The 25344-nt window shown below is 42.5% G+C and overlaps 4 protein-coding genes across 4 annotated transcripts; 2 read left to right on the top strand and 2 right to left on the bottom strand.

Annotated features, from left to right (window-relative positions):
* Positions 1 to 229: 229 nt before the first annotated feature.
* LOC110966192 (gamma-crystallin S-1-like) lies at positions 230 to 861 on the bottom strand. Its single transcript, XM_022215479.2, has 2 exons — positions 601 to 861; positions 230 to 530 (listed from the first exon to the last, which is right to left on the bottom strand). The coding sequence occupies exons 1-2, from the start codon at positions 859 to 861 to the stop codon at positions 258 to 260; spliced, it is 534 nt and encodes a 177-aa protein (XP_022071171.1). The 3' UTR covers positions 230 to 257.
* Positions 862 to 5799: 4938 nt separating this feature from the next.
* LOC110966198 (gamma-crystallin M2-like) lies at positions 5800 to 7032 on the bottom strand. The gene is made up of 3 exons (XM_022215487.2): positions 6919 to 7032; positions 6581 to 6823; positions 5800 to 6179 (listed from the first exon to the last, which is right to left on the bottom strand). The coding sequence occupies exons 1-3, from the start codon at positions 6925 to 6927 to the stop codon at positions 5904 to 5906; spliced, it is 528 nt and encodes a 175-aa protein (XP_022071179.1). The 5' UTR covers positions 6928 to 7032; the 3' UTR covers positions 5800 to 5903.
* Positions 7033 to 9401: 2369 nt separating this feature from the next.
* crygm3 (crystallin, gamma M3) lies at positions 9402 to 10305 on the top strand. Its single transcript, XM_051958747.1, has 3 exons — positions 9402 to 9515; positions 9621 to 9860; positions 9973 to 10305. The coding sequence occupies exons 1-3, from the start codon at positions 9507 to 9509 to the stop codon at positions 10246 to 10248; spliced, it is 525 nt and encodes a 174-aa protein (XP_051814707.1). The 5' UTR covers positions 9402 to 9506; the 3' UTR covers positions 10249 to 10305.
* An 8620-nt stretch (positions 10306 to 18925) lies between these two features.
* crygm5 (crystallin, gamma M5) lies at positions 18926 to 21547 on the top strand. Its single transcript, XM_051958744.1, has 3 exons — positions 18926 to 18961; positions 19044 to 19292; positions 21023 to 21547. Exons 1-3 carry the CDS (start codon positions 18953 to 18955, stop codon positions 21302 to 21304), a joined length of 540 nt encoding a protein of 179 aa, XP_051814704.1. The 5' UTR covers positions 18926 to 18952; the 3' UTR covers positions 21305 to 21547.
* The last annotated feature ends 3797 nt before the right edge of the window (positions 21548 to 25344 follow it).

Genomic DNA, 25344 nt, shown 5'->3' on the forward strand with positions numbered 1-25344 from the left:
TAACCCCAACTCTACTAACAATGACTCCACTAACCCTAATCCTACCCCCAGATCAAGAATCAAGCTCCATAAATTTGATGAAAGTTGGATTTATTGCCGTTCTAGCTCTATTCCCATATTATTTGCTAACAAACTCGCAGTCGACTGTGTTTATCTAAATAAATACCTTCACTGTTTTTATTATTCATGTCTGTTCATCTATGAGATTCAGGTTAAACCAGAGACAGACTGTAGATGTTCAGATATTTATTACAGTTTCACGGCTGCATGATTCTCCTGATGGAGCCCACATTGGCTCTCAGCGCCCCCCAGTCTGAGGGCGTCCGGTACTCGCCCTCCTCCAGAAGGTACTGACGCCCACAGAAGTTGGGATGTTCGTAGAAGACCCAGGATCCCTCCAGAACCTTGCAGGAGTGCACCTCGTAGCGGAACCACTTCTCAGGGACCGACTTCATGTTGTCCGTCACCTCCAGGAACTGTCCATCGAAGTTGGGCCGGTCGAAGAGTCGCAGCTTGAATGGACCTTTGGCCTGCAGAGATGGAAACGTTCAGTTTGGTGCTTTATGTTTGACTTTCTGGTTCTGTCAGCTGCAGACTCACATTCTTGATGATCCTGCAGGACCGGACGCAGTCGTTGAAGCCCATCCAGCGGCCGTACTCGCTGTACTCACCTGGCCCGATCACATATTGGTAGCCGCCGTAGTTGTTGCGCTCGTACAGAACCCACCAGCCTCCCTCCACCTTCACCGAGTTGCAGCGGTGGATGAAGCTCTGCAGGTCGGCCGAGTCGCCTTTACAGTCATAGGACTTTCCCTGGAAGTCCCGGTCCTCGTAGAACACGATCTGAAACAACAGAACCATCAGTCAACCTCCGCCTGAGGCTCCTGACAGAAAGCAGCAGCAATGAATTCTCACCTTCTCCATGTGTGCGGCTTAAAATGCGACGCAGGAGGCGACTCTTTATACATGCAGGGACAATACTGCGGCCGCTCAGTTAGCCAGTATTTACCGTTATTACGCTTCAAATATTCAGAGTCGCTCATTGTTCGGACGCATCGAGCTGCTCTGGACACACAAAGGCTGACCGGCGGTGCCAAGAATCTGAACCTGCTCCGTCCAAACGAGTCTGAACCGGGATTCTGCAGCTGTAAGCTAAAAAACTGCAGCTGGGTTTATTTAAGCTGCAAATAAAAATCAGTTTGAACAGTTTAAGAGAACAAACTGATGGAAATATCAGCTGCACGTTAATGAGTTAATTTCAATTTAGTTCTGTACTGCTGGTTAAATAAATGACAGATAGATAGATAGATAGATAGATAGATAGATAGATAGATAGATAGATAGATAGATAGATAGATAGATAGTGTATGTACATACACTGCCAGTCATTAGTTTGGAAACACTTTCTGATTAAGTGTTTTTTCTTTATTTTCATGACTATTTCCATTGTAGATTCTCACTGAAGGCATCAGAACTATGAATGAACACATCTGCACATCTGGAATTATGGAGGAAACAAAAACAAGTCAAAATATGTTTTATATTATAGATTCTTCAAATGATTAAATTTCAATTAAAAATTGCCAAGAATGACTGAAAGTCTGTCCAAAATAACTTTTGAAACAAGCTGAAATAAGTCTGAAATGACTTGAAACCTGTTCAAAACTACTCAGAATTAAGCGTGTTAAAAAATGGTACAAAATGACTGAAATTATGTTTAGAATTTGTTAAATCTTGTTATAAATGACCAAAAAGACGTCCCAGATAACCCTAAGCAAGTCCCAAAAAACTATCCAAAAATGGTAGAAATGACTCAAAATCTGTCCAAAATAACTTCTAAAACAAGTTGAAATTTGTCCAAAACTACTTTAGTTGTAGTAAATGGCTTGAAAATTTTCAATAATGAATTGAAATTTGTTTTCATTGACTTGAAATGTGTCCTAAATTACTCAAAAATCATCCAACCTGACTCAGATTTTATCCATTAGGAGTAAATATTCAGTCCAGAATGACTTGAAACCTGAGGTCTTTTTTAAAAATAACATAGCGCCTTATTTCGTCCAGGTAGTGGTAAGCTAAGAAATTAGGTCCTAAAGTAGCTGATGGATGCGCGGGTTTCGGACTTATTTGGCTCAGAAAATGGACACGGCTCTGGGTCTCAAGGTGTTGCGTCCAAGTCAGGGAATGGCTTTGGGATAGCCCCTAAAAAGTCTTCAACAAAGAACAAGAAGGCAAAAGCTCGATTCTAACCTTGCCAGCAAGTTGATTTCTCGAGATATTTGTGAGTTCACAAATCTCTCAAGAAACCATCTTGCTCCGCTCCCGCCTTCACTTTTCGTACAGCACCAAGTTGGTTCGGGCAAATCATGCAGCTGTATTCATGTGTGGGGCGGGATATCCGGGTGTGATGACGACACCAAGCGCCAGTAGATCAAAACAAACATGGCAACGGAGGACAACGATCGCAGTGTTTCCCCTGGCTTGAAATGGCTGTGAGGCGGTGGGGTGTAGGCAAGGGCCAACGGGGGGGGGCCGTGCTTGCGTGCATGCGTGGTTTGTCCCGGGCAGACGAGCGTCAGCAGGTGTTAGCCGACCAGCTAGCGGGGGAGACCGGGGGAGAGCAGCCGGCGGACCCGCACAGTTAAAAATGACAGCTCCGGTGGCTTGGTGCTTTCTGTTTGTTTTTTTTGGGCGCGGACCGGTGAGGCGGCAATTTCGGCAAAATTGTAGTGAGGCGGTGGCCTATACCAGTGAGGCGGCCCGCCTCGTTGGTCATATAGGAGGGGAAACACTGCGATCGTGTAGATGCTGCTATTAAGTCAGTTTTACTTTGACCACACCATAGCACCTGCGCGCAACCCGATGACGACATATTAAAGTTTGCCGCGATTGGCTAAAAACAAACTTCTCAGAGGCGGGACATACTGTTGCATTGTCCAATCCGTGCCTCTTTCCTCTGAACGGATTTACATGGAGCGGTCCCGGATTGATATTGTGGAGTACTATCAAGTACTACACAATTATTAATCTGGCTATTGCCAGGTTAGCTCGATTCTCTTGGAACTTCAAACCAAGCAATAACACCCTGTGTCTACCTCCAGAGGCTGAAGAGGGAAACATAGAGTACAAGCTGAATTGTACTTCTGCTCAGATTTTGAGTCATTATTGACAGTTTTTAATTTGTTTGGACAAATTCAATCATTTTGAACACATTTTGAGTTTCTTTGGTACTGTTCGGGGTTATTTGAGACTTCTTCTGGGTCATTTATGACAAGATTTAACAATTTTTAGACATATTAGAAATCATTTTGTACCATTTTAAACATGCTTTGGTACAGTGGGTACGGAAAGTATTCAGACCCTTTGCAGCGACATTCATATTTAACTCACATGCTGTCCATTTCTTCTGATCCTCCTCCAGATGGTTCTGCTTCTTTACTGGAGTCCAGCTGTGTTTAATTAAACTGATTGGACTTGATTAGGAAAGGCACACACCTGTCTATATAAGATCTTACAGCTCACAGTGCATCTCAGAGCAAATGAGAATCATGAGGTGGAAGGAACTGCCCAAGGAGCTCAGAGACAGAATTGTGGCAAGGCACAGATCTGGACAAGGTTACAAAAGAATTTCTGCAGCACTCAAGGTTCCTCAGAGCACAGTGGCCTCCATAATCCTCAAATGGAAGAAGTTTGGGACGAGCACAACTCTTCCTAGACCTGGCCGTCCAGCCAAACTGAGCAATGGTGGGAGAAGAGCCTTGGTGAGAGAGGTAAAGAAGAACCCAAAGATCACTGTGGCTGAGCTCCAGAGATGCAGTCAGGAGATAGGAGAAAGTTCCACAAAGTCAACTATCACTGCAGCCCTCCACCAGTCGAGGCTTTATGGCAGAGTGGCCCGACGGAAGCCTCTCCTCAGTGCAAGACACATGAAAGCCGCATAGAGTTTGAAAAAACACATGAAGGACTCCCAGACTATGAGAAATAAGATTCTCTGGTCTGATGAGACCAAGACTGAACTTTCTGGTGTTAATTCTAAGCGGTATGTGTGGAGAAAAGCAGGCACTGCTCATCACCTGCCCAATACAATCCCTACAGTGAAACATGGTGGTGGGAGCATCATGTTGTGGGGGGGGTTTCAGCTGCAGGGACAGGACGACTGGTTGCAATTGAAGGAAGGATGAATGCGGCCAAGTACAGAGATATCCTGGAGGAAAACCTCTTCAGAGTGCTCAGGACCTCAGACTGGGCCGAAGGTTCACCTTTCAACAGGACAATGACCCAAAGCACACAGCTACAATAACAAAGGAGTGGCTTCAGAACAACTCTGTGACCGTTCTTGACTGGCCCAGCCAGAGCCCTGACCTAAACCCAATTGAGCATCTGTAGAGAGACCTCAGAATGTCTGTCCACCAACGTTCACCATCCAACCTGACAGAACTGGAGAGGATCTGCAAGGAAGAATGGCAGAGGATCCCCACATCCAGGTGTGAAAAACTTGTTGCGTCATTCCCAAGAAGACTCATGGCTGTACGAGCTGAAAAGGTGCTTCTACTCAATACTGAGCACAGGGTCTGAATACTTCTGACCATGTGATATTTCAGCTTTTCTTTAATACATTTGCAGAAATTTCTACATTTCTGTTTTTTTCTGTCAAGATGGGGTGCTGAGTGTACATTAATGAGAAATAAAATGAACTTTTTTGATTTTGGCAAATGGCTGCAATGACACAGAGAGTGAAACATTTCAAGGGGTCAGAATACTTTCTGTACCCACTGTAAGTAATTTTGAACAGGTTTAGAGTCATTCTGGACTAACGTCAACTTGTTTTACAAGTTATTTGGACAAATTTTCAGTCATTATTGACAATTTTTAACTCAAATTGAATCATTTGAAGAATCAAAAAAATACAACGTTCTGATTGATTTCACATTCTCTTGTTTCCTACATAATTCCATATGTGTTCTACAACGTAAATAGTGATGAAAATAGAGAAAAAACATTAAATGAGAAGGTGTGTCCAAACTTTTGTATTTCACAACAACCTGCTCCTCTGTTCACTGTTTCTGAGCCATGCTGACTTTATTTTATTCATCCAGTAGCTTTGATTTTACTCCTAGTTTAAAGTTTCCAAAAATAATTCAAAATTTTACTGAAGCAACATTAAATTGTCAAAAAAGACATAAAATGGTATGAAATGGCTTAAAACTTATCCAAAGTATCCAAAAATGTCTAAATCACTTTAAAATAGATAAGAATGACCTCAAAAATTGTTCAAAATGACAATATTTAGTCCAGTTTTGAGTGTCTGCTCATCATCAGTAGACAGATGTTTGACCATGCTGAATGGATCTCCAACTACCTGCTCCTCTGTTCATTGTTTCTGAGCTGTGCTGACTTTCATTTTTTGATTTTCCTCTCAGTCTCTGTGTGAAAACACTGCCTGCAGTTCAATTTGAAGACTCTCTGGTAAATCAGTCATGGCTTCTATGTGGTGCTGAAGAGCTTACAAGTATTTATTTTTTACTGAATGTGTTTTGTCCACTGTTTGGGGTTGTTTTGCTGCATTTTTTTAAATAAACATGTAGAATGAAGTGATTTTTATGAGAACATTTGGTGGGTTTTAGGCTGAGGTTTGACTAAATTTCCAGATGCCCTTCATGCTTAATTTGTTGGAGGATCGTTGTGTTTGTTCTGATTGTTTATTTACTTCCTTAAAATGGTGTATCTTGGTGAAAACATGTCTTTTAAAACCACCTAAGATGAGACCAACACTTAATAAGAAGCAGCCCAGGCAGCGTGTTCAGGATAAGAGGTGTTTTATTCATTTCACTCGTTGAAGCTAGTGTTGGAAGATTCTGGTTCTAGACTCTCTGACTGTTCAAACCCTTTGAGAACTCGCTGCTCTAGAACTCGGTGATCTTGCGGAAGGATCCGGCGGCGGGGGAGGTGGCGCCCCAGTCGGTGTAGCTCGGATACTCGCCACGTTCCAGGAAGTACTGGTGTCCGTGGTAGTCGGGCTGCTCGTACAGGACCCAAGCTCCGTCCATCACCACGCAGGACCGGAACTCCCGGAACTTGAAGGCCTCGTAGATGGAGGGACAGTCCTCGATCCACTCGGCCGCCTGGCCTCCGAAGCCCTGCTTGTCGTAGAAGCGGATCTTCCAGGACTTTCCGTACACCTGGAAACAATCAGAGAACTAAAGCTGGAAATGTTTGGTGTCTGTGTTGGCTCTGAGCTCACATCTCCACATCTTGGCTGTTTTCCTAGTTTCCTTCAATAATTGATGAGCTCGGCTGCAGGCGTGAAGCTGCCAAATCATGAGCCTTTTATCTCGGCTTTTTGTCTGCTGGCCTTTGACTGATTATCGCTTGGTTGGTGCACTCTGTGGTATTTGGCTGGAGCTCTGCACTCTGCTGTACAAAATTAACCCAAACTGTGAAAAGAACCAACTTTGCCTTTGGTGTTTAACCATTTTTCAGCTCACCAATAACTGGAGGAACATTTCTGCTGCTTGATGTTAAACATTACGTGAATAAAACAGTCGGCGCTGCGCTCCGTGAAGCTGCAGATTGAGCTTACGTTTCTGACGAAGCGACAGGACCTGATGCTGTCGCTGAAGCCCATCCAGTGCTGGTGGTCGGGGTATTCTCCGGGGCTCAGGATGTACTGGTAGCCTGCATAGCTGGGACGCTCGTACAGAACCCAGCAGCCGCTCTCCACCTTGATGGAGTTACAGCGGCTGAAATACGAGCTCAGGTCAGAACTGTCAGAGCTGCACTCATAGTTTCGACCTCGAAAGTTCTTATCCTCGTAGAACACAATCTGGAAAACAGAAATCCACGATGAAATGAGCACATTAGCAGCAGAGCTACAGATTCGGCCTCAGACAGTTTTGCAGAGCAGCTTTGCCTCCTTACCTTCCCCATTGTTGACGATGCTGCTTGCCTCCCGTCCGGCTGCAGCTGTGTTCTGGTTTATATCGAAAAGTAGAATGTGCAGACATGGGAAAGCTATTGTCATCTAAATTAGCTCAATTTGCATATCAGCAAAATGGTTTGATTTCCCTTTGTCCGCATGTGACGGCCTCTGATCAAACTAGTGCCAAATGTGTCATGAAAAAGCCAAACTTCATGAAAACTGTGTGCATTTCTACCTTTGATTTCTTCATTGAAACTTGGTCTCAAGTAGATTTAATGTGACTGGTTTTGCAGGAGGCAACAACAAACTGTTTCCATCACGACTGCAGCTAATGATGAAGTTATTTCTCACCTCAGTGTTCTGTTTCTGCAGCATTACATGCACATAGGCACTTATTGGACACAGAACTACAGAATTTAACTTGATTTTAAACTTTAGGAACACAGTAGCACAGTATGAAAGATAATGCAAATGATCTATTTTATCAACCTAAACATCTTTTTCAAGCAAACAGGGCTTTGAACACAGCAGACATTAATGACGGAAACACTAAGAGAAGCGAAGCCAGTTAATGTTATTAGTTACACCAAATATCTGCTGTTTGGCTCCTTAAGGAGAGTTTTGTTGTCTGTATGTTGGTCAACAGTTAAGGTGTGAAAATCCACAATGTAGTAATTTTTGTATTTGGTAGAATATTGTGACAAATATCAGCTTGTGATGGATTTACAAGATTAGCTGCTTTCACCTTGAATATACGTTACAATGTTTTGACATATTAAGGCCCAAAGCTTTGTATGTTTATGGAAAATAGTGGTTAATGAAGCTGGTTCTATTCATCCACAACCCTCCTGCTGTAAAGTCAATACGTTTGAGGACACTTCTGGTGTGTTTCACCTTTGTATATTTGCACAAACACAGTGATCCTCCTGCAGCTTTCCATCACACTTTTACATCTGATTGTGAGCAGCTTCTTGTTTGCCTGAATTATTTCATCCAAGGAGGTGGAGAGTGCACAATTAGCGTTAGCTATAGCAGCACAGCAGGCTATCTAATTGAAAATTATCCTAAATTATCCACAAAGCAACTCCAACAAGATCCATCACTGATAAAAGAATAATCCACAGAAAAACATGGGGAGCTGAAGGGATGCAAACATGCAGCTAAACAAACGAGAAGGAGATACAGGACTGTTTGTAAATGCTGGTGCTGGCTGACGAGACTCAAAGAGGAGGGAAAACACACAAGGGGAGGAAGCAGAACAACTGAAGACACCAAACCACAGACTTTATACAGGCTGTGTGCTGCCAGTAAGAATGGATGTTGTAGTGGGATCAACTGTGTACAGGAAAATAAGAAACTGTGTTTACTGCTAGACAAGCGCTATCTGCACCGGAACAAACATGAGATGAGATGAGATGAGATGAGATGAGATGAGATGAGATAATCCTTTATTGATCCCCAGAGGGGAAATTCCGGTATTACAGCAGCACAGAGCAAGTACAAGGATACAAGGGTAGTAGCATGCATTGGGTTCAAGAATTACACATAGCTTAGGATAAACCAAGGGTGACATATAACAAACAAAACAAAATGGGCAAACAATAAACTGACCAGGAAAGTTATAGGGAAAGGAAGTTATAGAGCAGCTACAGGTGAACAGGAAGAGATATCAGCATGATTGATTACGGTAAGGATAGTTTTTTTTGACAAATTTTCTAAGTTTTATGCTTTGACATACCAGTGAGGTGTTGTACTTAAAAATATAAAAATAACTGAGTTCATTCCTGAAACCAAAATCTGAACATTTTATAAAAACTCTTGTTTCAGTTTGGTGATAGAGTGAAGAGTCTGTTCAGAGGGCATTTTAGACAGTCAGAGAACACCTTCAGAAAAATGTCCATTTTTGCCATGCCGGTATGAATTAAATGTTGTAAAAAGTTTAGGCTTTGACAGACGTATGAACAAACCTCCGAATGTAGACACATAAAATAGAGAAGTGCTGCTGAAGTAGAGATTTCTTTAAGAGTAGCAGGAAAAACAAAAGACATGCTATGGAAGTGAAAGTCTCAAAGCTGACCAGAGTATGAAAGTTCCTGTAGTGTTTAAATTAAACTGCCGATAAGTGCTACTGCTGGTACTTTTACCAGAACGTCTGCTCTCTTTGAAACTAGTTTAGATGCATTAAAGCAGCTGCTAATGACTGAGGGATCCAGAGAAGCTTTATTTGGCTGCACTTCATGGATCCACAGTCTGAACTGGCGACAGATCAACATAAAGCCCAACAGATCGAACCGGTTCAAACGTGGTCAAACATCGGCTACCCCCCTCCCCAGTCTGAGAAACAGAAAACCTGCCTCCCGGCTCCCCTCCCTCCTCTCCCGCCTTGTATCTTCCACCCATTTCCCTTCCCTTTGTTCTGGATCATGATGGCACAAATGAAATTAACAGCAATCGCAGAGCTGCTTATTCATCAGCTTCCAGAAAATTTGAATAACAAAACCCTGTTGCGGTGGCGTATAAAGTATAAAAGCAGCCTGGCAGCCGCAGGTTGTTGGACAGATTCCCGCAAACACACAGAACATCCAACATGGGCAAGGTATGTGGAGAGTAGGCTGAAAACAATCGCTGTAGAGCTCAGTGAAATGAAAGAGGAGAGGGAGTTGGCTCGGACACCAAACCTTTTTGTTTTTCTCTCCTACAGGTCGTCTTCTACGAGGACAGGAACTTCCAGGGTCGCTCCTATGAGTGCATGAGCGACTGCTCTGACATGTCCTCCTACCTGAGCAGGTGTAACTCCTGCAGGGTGGAGAGCGGCTGCTTTGTGGTCTACGACCGACCCAACTACATGGGAAACCAGTACTTCCTGAGGAGAGGCGAGTACGCCGACTACATGTTCTTTGGCATGAACGACTCGGTTCGGTCCTGCCGTATGATTCCTCAGGTATGACACTTTATTATGAAAAGATAAACATTCACACCTCTGTGGGTTTAAGAGCAAATGTCTAAATATGCAATAGGAACATTTCAGTTTCTGAGCTGTCTCCCGTGTTTAGTACCGAGGCTCGTACAGGATGAGGATCTATGAGAGGGAGAACTTCCAGGGCCAAAGCTACGAGCTGATGGACGACTGTGACAACATCCAGGACCGGTACCGCATGTCCGACTGCCGGTCCTGCCACGTGATGGACGGCTACTGGCTGGGCTACGAGCAGCCCCACTACAAAGGCAGGATGGTCTACCTGAGCCCGGGGGAGTACAGGAGCATGAGAGATGTGGGATACAGCGGCATGAGGTTCAGCTCTGTCAGGCGGATAACGGATTCCTGCTGAAGCAAATAATGTGCTGTTGAATAAAATGAAAACCCAAATAAACACCACTAAAAGTTGTGTTATCGTCTCAGTAGAGGAATGTCTGTGAGGCAGCATTAATCTGCAGAGTCTTTGTAAAGCACACGGTTCAGATATGGGTGTAGATACTACACGGATACTTACACTAGCATTACATTCATTAAAGCATCATGTTGCAGTCCGGTTCATGCAGTTCAGCATAAATAACATCAGCTCTTATTTTAGCCTTCTACACACAAACATGCATCCATTTTCAGCTCATCTCACTGCTGAGGAGTTTATATGAAACAGAATTATCTACAGGACTTTGTGCCTGCTGCTGGGATTAATACAGTGTTTATTATTCTTATTCTTATTGTTATTATTTCTATTGCTGCCTGCTTTAATGGACACACAATATTCCAACAGCACACTTTTTATTGCATTAATTCTATTTTCCATTCAGTTTTATTTATACTGCACTCTCATAGCTCTTAGTCCAGTGAAGCCCTCAAGAACTTCAAACAGAGAGCACAACAACCCAAAGTTTCCTTTTGATTCCCTATAAATGAGTAATCGGCGACAGTGGAAAGGAACCAAAAAATGATGAACATAATTCCTTGATTTTACAGCAAAGATTTTTAAAAGCAAAAACTGAACCCCTGCTGGTTCCTGATGCCACCCTGAAGGTTGTGATCTGACAGAGGCAGCCTGTGGTAATGCTTAATGCTTAACAATAAAAAAAACCTGGTAAAACATGGTAAAAAAAACCCAAAAACTATTAACATACAGAAATAAAAGCAACTATGATTACCAAAATGCACAGTAAATGTAACTGAATTCACCACATGATCAAACAGAGCAGTTCAGAAAGAGAGCTGCACTTTATACTCTAAATTAAAGAATATAAAATTCTCACCCTGTAAATTATATGGGCAGTTATTTGTGCCATAAGAAGCTGAATTGGAGTAAATTATATATTACAATTTGAATTGTTCCACTTGAACAATTGAAGAGTTTCTTTGCAAAAGCAGGTAATGTCGTTTTATAAATTTTCAGAAAACTAATTTTATTATTGTTTTCTTGAGATAATAATAATAATATTAATAACACTAATAATTTATTTTTTCTCTATTTTGCCATGTATTTTTCTGCTGAGTCAAATCCACTCAACTTCAGTTTGATTGATATTATCTCAAGTAAACAATAAAATAGAAAGTTTTCTGGAAATTTATCAAAACGGAGTTATCTGTTTTTGCAAATGAACTCTTCAATTGTAGATTGATGAAGCCAAACTAAAGTCCATATAAACAATTTAAATTCATTTTCTAGCAGCACATTCTCACCATAAAAAATATCACATCACAGATCTATAAGTTAGGTCAATCTGCATTCTCCATAAAACTTAACACAGGAGTCCAAAACAGGCAAACACAATCTGGAAGGTGGCCTGAAGCCAAGAATATCTGGCTCAGTCATACCAGTGGGTGGCCTGGAGGTTGGTTGGGCAGGAAGGACTGCTTTGGTTCCCAACAACGGGGATGGAAGTCCTCTGAGAGTCAGGCAGTCAGGCACTGGAGATGGAGCCTCGAAAGCTAGCTGCCAGCAGTGCTGAAGAAAGGCCCAACTAGACCATTCAGGAGCCAGCTAGGTCAGCAGGTTCTGACTCTGGAGGAGGGGAAACTTTAGCCCTGGATTTCACTTAGTCGGCGACCCTTTCAGAGATGAGAAAAAAGTCCAAGAGCTTTGTCCAGCAAGAAGGACAACAGAGAACTGGATAAAATGGAGATGGGGGGTTACTGGGAGTCTTCTCTACTCTGGAGATCTCGCTGTCCTTTGGGGGTTGGTTTTCAAGCTAGGCTGCTTTCTCTGAAAGGAGAGTCCTTGGTGGCATCAAAGGTAGTATCGGGGATAGTAGGATCTGAAAGGGAACTGGATGCGGTGGTGTTGATAGGATGGTGGAAGGCTGAAGGTTAGCCAACACAGGGATGAAACTCTCTGGAGGCTGACAGGTTGGAAGATATTCCAATCTACTCTAACTATCTGAGGTGTTAGCCTGAAGCCAGCAGACTAAAGGCTGTCTAATTCTGGAGCTGGAAGGGAACTGGTAGACTGGTGGCTGGTTGGGTGGGTAAATGGTGTGGGGTAAGTAGGGTGGGTACCTGGGTGATGACTGGCAGACTGAAAGGCTGACATGAAGACTGAGGGGTAGAGGTGTTAATGAAATTCAAGATAAACTCAGTTAATGTGTCTCTAAATCAGGGCCTGTGCATGGCTTCTGTTTCAGCAGAGACACTATCCTTAGGTTTCCAAACTGGACACTCTCCTAAAACCGACTGCTCAAACCCTCTAAACAAGCCTGTCCATGAATATCACAAACCAGATCGGAGGTAAGGAGGAAATCAGTCCAACATCTACCAGAAACATGTTTGCGTTTGAGCCAAGACCACAAGCACAGCTCTCACTTTTTGTTGTACAAGGACCGATTGGCTCGTAACAATGGCCTTGGGACCCTATCGTCCTACAGTACCTCTTACAGGACCCCAGCTTTTGGTGGACATGGTCGGAACCCAAGCAACTCTGAAAGGGTAAAGCACTGGTCTAATGTTCAAGAGCCGGGATAGAATCCTCATTCCTCCCCCTGAATCTGAGACTGTGTCCATCACTGCCTTTCCTTCCTTAGGCGTCGACTGGTTTCAGAAAACTTCCCAACTGAAAGTCCTTCCTGCACCCCTGTTTTTGCTTCAACAAGTACCCAAGAGGCAGCCATTCTGTGCCATCTACTGTTTAGGACTTCTAGGGGCCTCTGCTATCAGGCACCCTTATGAGCAACCATGTTCTTGACCATGGTCTTCATTGTGGCCAATGTGCACTTTGGACAGAAGTCCAATAACAGAACACCATTCTGGTTCAGATCAGGCAGAGGTTCCCTCCCAGTCACCCACCTTCAGCTTTCTCCATCATTGCCCACATTAGCGCTAAAAACAAACAGGAGAACTATGGTGGAACTCCTTGTAGGGCACCACCTAGAGACTCCATGAAGGTGTCTCTGTTTGTTGCATAAGCACAGACAGTGATCTTCCAATCAGTGACATGCAGTTGTAGAAAGGCAATCCAACTCCAACACAGAAGCACACAGCTAGGGGCTGTGAGTATCCCTACACTCTCTAGCCCTTCATTCTGGACAGCTCCAGGTGAAGCGATCGATCTACCCCTTTCCAAGAAGTTGATTCCAGAACACTTGCTGTATACTCACCTCCCATACCAGCTCTGGATCCTTTCAAGTGGTGGATTCAATTCAATTCAATTCAATTTTATTTATATAGCGTCAATTACAGTCAAATTGTCTCAAGACGCTTTACAGAACCCATATGCCTGACCCCCAGAGCAAGCCCAAAGGTGACAGTGGCAAGGAAAACACCCTTTTAACAGGGAAAAAACCTCGAGCAGAACCCGGCTCTATATAGGGGGGACCCATCTGCCTGCTGGCCGGGCGGGTTGCGAGGGACAGAGGAGGGCAAGGGGGAGAGATGGGAGAAGAGGGAGGGGTGGGAAAGCAAGGAAAGTACAACACACATTTGGATACATGTATGACAAGATATGTGACACAAACAAAGTATAAGCTGACATTGAAAAGTGACTCATAGTTTACTCTGATGATGTACGGCTCTGACATTAAACATACTCCATATATAGCTAGCAGTAAAATTCAAACAGTATGTAAGTTAGCATAACAAGTATAGTGAAGGCAATGCAGAGTTGACTGGTGGAAAAGGGGAGTTGGAAGCGGAGGGCTGGAGGAAGGTCAGCAGCAGCATCCCACAGACCTACAGACTTGCTTTATGTGTGAGTTAAAGGACATGGTTCACTCGGTGATGGCCCCATGTAGCTTTGTCAGGCTGTACCTGACTGAGCCCCATGGACCATGGCTCAGCCACCAGATGCTTGCAGCACGGTCCCTACCTTGGGCCTTGTTCTGAAGTGGGCCTTGGTAGCGCCAATCCTTGTATCTTAAATCAACCGGATTGTTTTAATCTTTCTCTGTGTGCTCCCTCCGGTAGGACCAATTTTCCTTTGAAGATCTTGTATTAGAAATATTCTTTTTTGCTATAAAATAAAATAAATTCAGATTCATGATGCATTTGTGTGCTAAAGGGTTTAGTATGTCTGTCTATAAAATCCGTCATTTCTGAGGCAGATATTTACTGTAGATATGAATTAAATGTTGTGGAATACAAAGTAAAAATGTTATCCATCTAAAGCCCCAGATCACTGATGTATCTGTACTTATATCGCCTAGCCACGCTAGACCCAGGTCTGAAGATGCAAGGGTCTAGGAACTCTCGACAGGGAGGGAGGCGGGCTAAAAGGTTGTCTTTCAAATCACTCTGCAGCAATTGGGTAGGTATACAACCAATCAGCGCAACGAATAGGCTCCTAGAGCGCCGGAAATCAGAGGATGGGAGTTCGGTGAAGCCTTATTTATACAGTCAATGGGTGAAGCTCAAGTATATTACAGACATGTTAGCAGAAAGATTATTCAGAGTCGGTGCTAATGGAGCTCAACGACTGTTGTCATTTTTGTTGTAAGAATTTAAGAATTGTTGGCGTTTTATCCCATTCGTCGATCATCTACGACAAAAGGAAATCGCCATCCATTGCCGAAAGATTGCGGCAGTTAGGAGTAGCAGTAGTGCAAACACCGGCGAAATCAACGAGGATTTGTCAGCGGTGTCTCACGCTTTTAGGTCGCATAGAACGAGACCTGCCGATGTACTGGAGATGGGTGAAGGATGAAAAAAAGAGGAAGCCTCCGCAGTAGATACCCCCGCAGCTTTATTGTGCGCAGCCATCTTCTTGTCCATCCTTGTTTCTATGGTTGTTTCTTGTTGTTTCTGTCAGAATCGTCGCGCCTCTGTCGTCACTTAGTTAGGCCCGCCTTCTGACTCTACACTTCATGGTGATTCGTCGGCCAGTTTTAGGAGCATCCAAACTCGAGGCTTACCGAGGGTAACTAGACCCACCCTGGCAGAGAATTAAATTCGTTGCCGTGGGTTGTCTAGCGCGGCTAGGCTTGTACTTATATACAGTGGGTACGGAAAGTATTCAGACCCTTTGAAATTTTTCACTCTCTGTGTCATTGCAGCCATTTGCCAAAATCAAAAAGTTCATTTTATTTCTCATTAATGTACACTCAGCACCACATCTTGACAGAAAAAACTGAAATGTAGAAATTTTTGAAAATTTATTAAAAAAGAAAAACTGAAATATGACATGGTCAGAAGTATTCAGAGCCTTTGCAGCGACATTCATATGTAACTCACATGCTGTCCTTTTCTTCTGATCCTCCTCCAGATGGTTCTGCTTCTTTACTGGAGTCCAGCTGTGTTTAATTAAACTGATTGGACTTGATTAGGAAAGGCACACACCTGTCTATATAAGACCTTACAGCTCACAGTGCATGTCAGAGCAAATGAGAATCATGAGGTGGAAGGAACTGCCCAAGGAGCTCAGAGACAGAATTGTGGCAAGGCACAGATCTGGACAAGGTTACAAAAGAATTTCTGCAGCACTCAAGGTTCCTCAGAGCACAGTGGCCTCCATAATCCTCAAATGGAAGAAGTTTGGGACGAGCACAACTCTTCCTAGACCTGGCCGTCCAGCCAAACTGAGCAATGGTGGGAGAAGAGCCTTGGTGAGAGAGGTAAAGAAGAACCCAAAGATCACTGTGGCTGAGCTCCAGAGATGCAGTCAGGAGATAGGAGAAAGTTCCACAAAGTCAACTATCACTGCAGCCCTCCACCAGTCGAGGCTTTATGGCAGAGTGGCCCGACGGAAGACTCTCCTCAGTGAAAGACACATGAAAGCCGCATAGAGTTTGAAAAAACACATGAAGGACTCCCAGACTATGAGAAATAAGATTCTCTGGTCTGATGAGACCAAGATTGAACTTTTTGGTGTTAATTCTAAGCGGTATGTGTGGAGAAAAGCAGGCACTGCTCATCACCTGCCCAATACAATCCCTACAGTGAAACATGGTGGTGGGAGCATCATGTTGGGGGGGGGGGGGGGGTTTCAGCTGCAGGGACAGGACGACTGGTTGCAATTGAAGGAAGGGTGAATGCGGCCAAGTACAGAGATATCCTGGAGGAAAACCTCTTCCAGAGTGCTCAGGACCTCAGACTGGGCCGAAGGTTCACCTTTCAACAGGACAATGACCCTAAGCACACAGCTAAAATAACAAAGGAGTGGCTTCAGAACAACTCTGTGACCGTTCTTGACTGGCCCAGCCAGAGCCCTGACCTAAACCCAATTGAGCATCTCTGGAGAGACCTCAAAATGTCTGTCCACCAACGTTCACCATCCAACCTGACAGAACTGGAGAGGATCTGCAAGGAAGAATGGCAGAGGATCCCCACATCCAGGTGTGAAAAACTTGTGGCTCATGGCTGTACGAGCTGAAAAAGGTGCTTCTACTAAATACTGAGCACAGGCTCTGAATACTTCTGACCATGTGATATTTCAGTTTTTCTTTTTTAATACATTTGCAAAAAATTTCTACATTTCTGTTTTTTCTGTCAAGATGGGGTACTGAGTGTACATGAATGAGAAATAAAATGAACTTTTTTGATTTTGGCAAATGGCTGCAATGACACAGAGAGTGGAAAATTTCAAGGGGTCTGAATACTTTCTGTACTCATTGTATTTAATATATACTAATATCAAATGTGGTAGGACTGTTCTGATCTGATCTAAAACCAACCTAAGCATTTTTAACTGATTACTGATCTTATTTGATTATGTTCATTGTCATACAAGTTTGTAAATGAAGAGCACAATTAGTGTCAAGACATTTAGGATGCAAATTTTGAGTCATTTCATAAATCAATCGAATACTCAATGGCACAAACAGAGCACAATTGACTTCTGTTATCTGCAGCTATTACTGTTTCAGTCAACAGAAACACAACATTGTGGCTCTGTTTGGTCTGTAACTGGGATGTAGGAACATGAACATACTGTGCTCCACTTGGACCTCATTAACCTCCATAGAAGTCTTTGTCATGGTGCCCGTTGCTGCTAAACTCCCACAATGCTCTCTGCTTTAGTATGAACTGCAGTCTGAGTGACACCCCCTCTCGTCCCTGCAGGAATAAACAGGAAGAGGCTCCACCTGGTGGAACAACCAGGAACTACAGCTGATCTACATTTACTGACATCATGTTGAGAAGACAGGTTTTCTACATCTGTTGGAGCCTCGGTACATCCTACCCTCTAATATTACATTTACCCTCTAATACTACATTTACACTAATATTACATTTACCCCCTAATGCTACATTTACCTTCTAATACTACATTTGCCCTCTAGTACTACATTTACTCGCAAATGCTACATTTACCCTCTAGTACTACAATTACCCTCTAATGCTACATTTACCCTCTAACACTACATTTACCCTCTAACACTACAATTACCCTGTAGTACTACATTTACCCTCTAACACTACATTTACCCTCTAACACTACAATTACCCTCTAATACTACATTTACCCTCTAATACTACATTTACCCTCAAATACTAGAATTACCCTCAAATACTACATTTACCCTCTAACACTACATTTACCCTCTAATACTACATTTACCCTCAAATACTAGAATTACCCTCTAATACTACATTTACCCTCTAATGCTGCATTTACCCTCTAGTACTACATTTACCCTCTAGTACTACATTTACCCTCTAACACTACATTTACCCTCTAATGCTGCATTTACCCTCAAATACTATATTTACCCTCTAATACTACATTTACCCTCTAATGCTGCATTTACCCTCAAATACTACATTTACCCTCTAATACTACATTTACCCTCTAATGCTGCATTTACCCTCAAATACTACATTTACCCTCTAACACTACATTTACCCTCTAATACTACATTTACCCTCTAGTACTACATTTACCCTCTAATGCTACATTTACCCTCTAATACTACATTTACCCTCTAGTACTACATTTACCCTCTAATACTACATTTACCCCCTAATACGACATTGATTGTGAGATCCCTAGTTTGTGAGTGAACTTTGGGGCTCACATGCAATCATAATTCATATTCTCAAACTCAAAATATGATACAGTGCATTTTCAAAATCTCATGAACTGTGACTTTGTTGATCAAATGTGTCACAACACACCAAGATGGATGAAGCATGTTGGATGTCCTGGCCTACATGTTCCATCCTCCAGATTGGTGCAAATCAACATTTTTAACTTTCAGTGTAATAGAAATTTAAACCACCATTCTTGCTAAAATCCAGAGTTACTGACATGATTTGATTTAAAAACCATCCCTATGAGATGTTTTTTGCGCATGGTTTAGATTAGTTTTGTGGATCCTATGAAGGTGTGATGTGTACCATGAAAGTATAGCAGAGCATCTGTCAGACAAAGAGCTGCTGTCCACCACCTGTCCCCCATAGGACGGCTGCTGTTGGCACCGCACCAGATGCATACAGTCTGGAATAATAACCATTTACTGAGAGATTTAACAAACATTATAGCCCTGTATGCTACGCTGCTGAGTAAGACGTTCGAAACAATGGCTCCATAGATCATTTAGGCATCATGATGGGTATAAAAGTCAGAGCGGGTCTGACTGGGCAAAGCAGCACCAGGGAAAGGATCGAAAAGCACAATGGGCAGAGTAAGAGAGCAATGTTTTGTTGCTGGAATTCCAGCTAATAAATAACCATTCAGACTGTAATTTAAGCTGTTTTTATTTTCAGATCATTTTCTACGAGGACAGGAACTTCCAGGGTCGCTCCTATGAGACCAGCAGCGACTGCCCCGAGCTCACCTCCTACCTGAGCAGGTGTAACTCCTGCAGGGTGGAGAGCGGCTGCTTCATGGTCTACGAGAGGCCCAACTTCATGGGTCACCAGATGCTGGTGAGGAGGGGCGAGTACCCTGATAACCAGAGGCTCATGGGGATGAGCATGAGTGACTGCATCAGGTCCTGTCGCATGATTCCCATGGTAGGAACCTCCACCACCACCACCCACTGTCAGCTGCCGTTCACGTAAAGTTAAAGATTGAAACGGAAACCATGGTAAATCTGTGTTATGGTAACATTACTGGGGATAACATATGCTGCTGTTCACAAGTTTCACATTTCTAACTGACCCTAAACTTTTGAACAGTAGTGTAGAAGAGTTAAAGTTGCTCTATATTAGCTAAAATTGCACTACATTAGTTAAAGTTGCTCTGTTTTAGCTAAAATTGCTCTACATTAGCTAAAGTTGCTCTATATCAGCTAAAGTTGCTCTATTTTAGCTAAAGTTGCTCGATTTGAGCTAAAGTTGCTCTACATTAGCTAAAGTTGCTCTATATCAGCTAAAGTTGCTCTATGTTGGTTAAAGTTGCTCTATATTAGTTAAAATTGCTCTATTTTAGCTAAAGTTGCCCTATATTAGCTAAAGTTGCTCTATATTAGTTAAAGTTGCTCTATATCACCTAAAGTTGCTCTATTTTAGCTGAAGTTGCTCTACATTAGCTAAAGTTGCTCTATATTAGTTAAAGTTGCTCTATTTTAGCTAAAGTTGCTCTACATTAGCTAAAATTGTCTATATTAGTAAAAATTGCTCTATTTTAGCTGAAGTTGCTCTACATTAGCTAAAGTTGCTCTATATTAGTTAAAGTTGCTCTATTTTAGCTAAGGTTGCTCTACATTAGCTAAAGTAGCTCTATATTAGCTAAAGTTGTGCTATATCCGCTAAAGTTGCTCTATATTAGTTAAAGTTGCTCTATATTATCTAAAGTTGCTCTAAATTAGCTAAAGTTGCTCTATATTAGTTAAAGTTGCTCTATAATGAGTTCAAGTTGCTCTATATTAAAGTTGCTCTATATTAGTTAAAGTTGCTCTATATCCGCTAAAGTTGCTCTATTTTAGTTAAAGTTGCTCTATAATGAGTTCAAGTTGCTCAATAATGAGTTAAAGTTGCTCTATATTAAAGTTGCTCTATATTAGTTAAAGTTGCTCTATATTAAAGTTGCTCTATATTAGTTAAAGTTGCCATAAAATGAATTAAAGTTGCTCTATAATGAGTTAAAGTGACAAAATTTGGATGATTGCAGCAACTAAATCTAATTTCTGAATTAGATAGGGTGATGGTTCGTAAGGTATTGAGGCTGTAAGGATCCAAAGTCCCTTTCTCATTTCATTTCATTTATTAATTTCAGGCTCACGACCATTTTTGGTTTGGAGCACAAACATTTACATACAGTTCTCTGTCTTAACTGGACAGTTTCAGATGGTTCAGGCTGGTAACTGAAATAACTTTGAATGTAGAGGTAAAGTTGTTTCTCATAACTAAGTCTAGTTTGTTGGTTGGACAGAGACTGACTCTAGGTTTTCATTACTCAAAAAGACAAACTGTTCTGTTTTTGTTTTTAGAGTCTGGATTTTTATCCAAGGAATTACCATCTATTGAACATTAAAAATATCACTTTTACCCGGTTGTTATCTACAAAATTAAAAGGAAAACTCCAACACAACATCGTAAAAATACTTTAGTACATCAGAAGCTACACTTGTAAAAGCATGGAGAACACTCGCTTACGGTTTTGCTGTAGCTGGACACCATAAACTGACCATCAGAGTACCATTTAATCAACACTGCAAATTAAGAAAATGTACCAAAAATCAACGCTGATGGGACAAAAGAAGCTTTTTTAATCATAAAACCATGGTGTTGTCATTTCACAGCACAGAGGTCCATTCAGGATGAGGATCTACGAGAGGGAGAACTTCAGCGGTCAGATGTCTGAGCTGATGGACGACTGCGACAACATCCAGGAACGTTACCGAATGTCCGACTGCCAGTCCGCTCAGGTGATGGACGGCCACTGGCTGATGTACGAGCAGCCCCACTTCAGAGGCAGGATGATGTACCTGAGGCCTGGAGAGTACAGGAGCATGAGGGACATGGGGATGGGTCCCATGGACATGAGGATCGGATCCATCAGACGCATTATGGAGTCCTGTTAGGCAGGACAGCCCTGAACATGTAACCAATACATTTTAATAAATTGTCCAAATCTCTACAAAGAATTCATCATTTGGGTTTAGTTTCCAGGATTTTGGCTGCACAATTAGAGAGAAAACTGTTTCAATGATCAGCTGGATCTAAGTGGATCTGCTGTTTGAACCACTGTACTCCACAGACTCCTTCCACCGATGAAATGTGTTGTTATTTGATGCCCGTAACATTAAAAAGTGAATTTCAAAGGATTTTCCAGACGTTTCTTGAATTTACTGTACAACCTGAATCAAGAGCCGTCCGTGTTCTATCTGCTAAGACTGTTTAGTTTCAGAGAAAAGAATCACCTGGAATATACAGAATGTCACCGGTCAGGTGTTTACCTATTAACCATCTATCATCCATCCATCCATCCATCATCTAACCATCCAACCATCCATCATTCATCCATCCATCCATCCATCCATCATCCATCCATCCATCATCCATCCATCCATCCATCTATCATCCATCCATCCATTTAACCATCCATCCATCCATCATCCATCCATCCAACCATCCATCATCTATCCATCCATCCATCCATCATCTAACCATCCATCCATCCATCTATCATCTAACCATCCAACCATCCATCTATCATCCATCCATCCATCCATCCATCATCCATCCATCCGTCCATCATCCATCCATCCATCCATCCATCATCCATCCATCCATCTATCATCCATCCATCCATTTAACCATCCATCCATCCATCATCCATCCATCCAACCATCCATCATCTATCCATCCATCCATCATCCATTTAACCATCCATCTATCCATCCATCCATCCATCCATCCATCTATCATCCATCCATCATCCATCCAACCATCCATCCATCCATCCATCCATCCATCCATCCATCATCCATTTAACCATCCATCTATCTATCCATCCATCCATCCATCCATCCATCCATCCATCATCCATCCATCCATCCATCCATCCATCCATCCATCCATCCATCCATCCATCATCTAAACACTGCTTTAATCCTCATTAGGGTTAAGGAGGTGGGAGTCTCTCCCAGCTGACTGAGGGTGAAGGTTCACCTGGACAGGTAACAGCCTATCACAGGGCTACGCGTAGAGACAAACAATCACACTCACATTTGCTCTTATGGACAGTTTCGAAATATCAGTCCACCTCAGCATGTTTTTGGACTAAAAGAGAGGAAGTTGGAGAACCTGGACCACTGAGAGCAGGAGAGAAGCTAACAGATGCCATAATGACTGATGCAGCAATAACATAGTGATACTGAAGACAACAGTGAATTAAAGCATTTTAGACAAAAACAAGACAGAAAACGACTAAAACAAAACACAAAATGAGAAAAACAAGACCAAAAATGGCAGAAATGTCATCAACAGGTTATGCTAATATGTTATTTTAAAAAAAAATTGTATCCCTTATTAATCCCACGAGGGGAAATTCTGATTTTCGCATATCCCCCCATCTGTTAATTCCCTGTGGTCAGACTCTGCGCTCTGACCCCTGCGGGGGTGCCATAAAAATGGCATTTTAGGGGAACTCCAGACTTATTTGGTGTTTTAAAATGCACTGCTCAAAAAGTTAAAGGAACACTTTTTAATCAAAGTTTTTCATCAAATCAGTGAAACATGTGGAATACTGATCTGGTCAAGTAAGTAACTGAGGGGCTTTTTAGTCAGTTTCAGCTGCTTTGGTGTTCATGAAATTAACAACAGATGCACTAGAGGGGTAACAATGAGACACCCCCCAAAACAGGAATGAGTTTACAGGTGAAGGCCACTGACATTTTATTCCTTCCTAATGTTTTCTGACTGTTTTTCACCAGTTTTGCATTTGGCTAGGGTCAGAGTCACTTCTGGTAGCATGAGGCGATACCTGGACCCTACAGAGGTTCCACAGACAGTCCAACTCCTCCAGGATGAAACATCAATGCGTGCCATTACCAGAAGGTTTGCTGTGTCTCCCAGCACATTCTCAAGCACATGGAGGAGATTCCAGGAGACAGGCAGTTAGTCTGGGAGAGCTGGACAGGACTGTAGAAGGTCCTCAACCCATCAGCAGGACAGGTATCTGCTCCTTTGTGCAAGGAGGACCAGGATGAGCACTGCAATAGCTCTACAAAATGACCTCCAGCAGACCACTGGTGTGAATGTCTCTGACCAAACAATCAGAAAGAGATGTAATGAGAGTGGTCTGAGGGCCCAGCGTCCTCTAGTGGGTCCTGTGCTCGCTGACTGACACTGTGGAGCTTGATTAGCATTTGCCATAGAACACAGGAATCTGCAGGTCCACCACTGGTGCCCTGTGCTTTTCACAGATGAGAGCAGGTTCACCCTGAGCACGTCACAGACATGGAAAGGTCTGGAGAAGCCAAGGAGAACGTTATGCTGCCTGTAACATTGTTCAGCATGACCGGTTTGGTGGTGGGTCAGTGATGGTGTGAGGAGGCATATCCATGGAGGGACACACAGACCTCTACAGGCTGGACAATGGCATTCTGACTGCCTTTAGGTATCAGGATGAAATCCTTTGACCCATTGTCAGACCCTACATTGGTGCAGTGGTCCTGGATTCCTTCTGGTGCACGACAATGCTTGGCCTCATGTGGCAAGAGGATGCAGGCACTTCCTGGAGGATGAAGGAATTGACAGCATTGACTGGCCCCAATACTCACCTGATCTAAATCCAATAGAACGCCTTTGGAACATTATATTTTTGTTCCAAAGTTTCCTCCTCAGACTGTCCAGAAGCTCAGTGATGCCCTGGTCCAGTTCTGGGAGGAGATACCCCAGGACACCATCCATCGTCTCATTCAGAGCTTGTCCTGACATCGTCAGTCATGCATACAAGCACATGGAGGCCATACAAACTACTGAATACCATTTTGAGTTGCTGCCAAGGAATTTCAGAAAGATGGACCAGTCTGCCACATCAGTTTTTCACTTTGATTTTGGGGTGTCTTGAATTTAGCCCTCCTGGGGGGTTGATAATTTTCATTCCCATCAAACAATGTGGCATCTTTTCATTCCTAGCACATTACCCAGTCCATATCAATGCTAATATCCAGTTTGTTTTTTCCCCGTATTGAAACATGATGTGTTTTTAAAGTGTTCCTTTAATTTTTTTGAGCAGAGCATTTTCCAACATTCTTTTCTCCAAGTTTTTTTTAGATTTGGTCTTAGGACAAGAACATTTACACAACTACTGCATGTGTTTGTTTTAGGAGTTTCTACATGGATTATTTGAAATTTGATGGGTGGGACGTAAAATGTCCTCTGGTTCTGGGACAATCAGTTTTCATATCAAGTAGAATACCTATCTTTTTGAAAGTATGTCATTTTATTCCAGATATCTGTAACGTCAAACCACAGTTAGAAACATCTGTAATTCTGGTTCTACTTTTCACAGGAGGCTGCAGATATCTCAAATCTCATCATAACTAGTCTGAATTGTGCGGGATTCCCATTAGATGTTGGCCCAGCAGAGCATCTGAGCTGTTAGCAGAGGTAATAGTGGCTGCTGTTGTTTAAAAAATCGAGTCAAATCCAAAGAGCTCATCAGTTAGAGGCTTGTTGTCAAAATCAAACAGAACTTTGGCCTCGGCGGCTCTGACATGGTGGTAAAATGGAAACCATACATGGCCTCAGTACCGTAATGTGTTTGAAAAGTGAGCTGTCTACTACTGCTATCGTCATAGCTTCTCACATCATCTGCAACATCTTTTTATCAAGTCAACACTTTAATTTAAAACATCTGTAATTCCATCTGTACTTCTCATAATTCTGTTTTAAGGTTCTACATCATTCTGACCAGTTCAAACTTAATCTAAGAATCTAAAACAGACAGTGAAGATATGTCGAATAGACAAGTACTGAAGATATATTGAAAGAGAAATATAACTGAAACTAGAACTACAAGTCATCACAATTTAGCTGCAGATATCAGCAGCTGTAATGGGAGACGTGTGAACGATAAACATGACTTCATTTGTCCTAGAAGAATGAGAATATC

Source organism: Acanthochromis polyacanthus, chromosome 14 (genome assembly GCF_021347895.1).
Source record: "Acanthochromis polyacanthus isolate Apoly-LR-REF ecotype Palm Island chromosome 14, KAUST_Apoly_ChrSc, whole genome shotgun sequence".
Classification (NCBI taxonomy): domain Eukaryota; kingdom Metazoa; phylum Chordata; class Actinopteri; family Pomacentridae; genus Acanthochromis; species Acanthochromis polyacanthus.

Excerpts from the sequence above, each read along its gene's own strand:
- LOC110966192 (XM_022215479.2), bottom strand. The coding sequence starts at position 861 with ATGGTTCTGTTGTTTCAGATCGTGTTCTACGAGGACCGGGACTTCCAG. Across the intron at positions 531-600 it reads CCTGCAGGATCATCAAGAAT|GCCAAAGGTCCATTCAAGCT; the intron begins GTGAGTCTGCAG and ends CCATCTCTGCAG.
- LOC110966198 (XM_022215487.2), bottom strand. Across the intron at positions 6,180-6,580 it reads CCTGTCGCTTCGTCAGAAAC|GTGTACGGAAAGTCCTGGAA; the intron begins GTAAGCTCAATC and ends GATTGTTTCCAG.
- crygm3 (XM_051958747.1), top strand. Across the intron at positions 9,861-9,972 it reads CCTGCCGTATGATTCCTCAG|TACCGAGGCTCGTACAGGAT; the intron begins GTATGACACTTT and ends TCCCGTGTTTAG.
- crygm5 (XM_051958744.1), top strand. Across the intron at positions 19,293-21,022 it reads CCTGTCGCATGATTCCCATG|CACAGAGGTCCATTCAGGAT; the intron begins GTAGGAACCTCC and ends GTCATTTCACAG.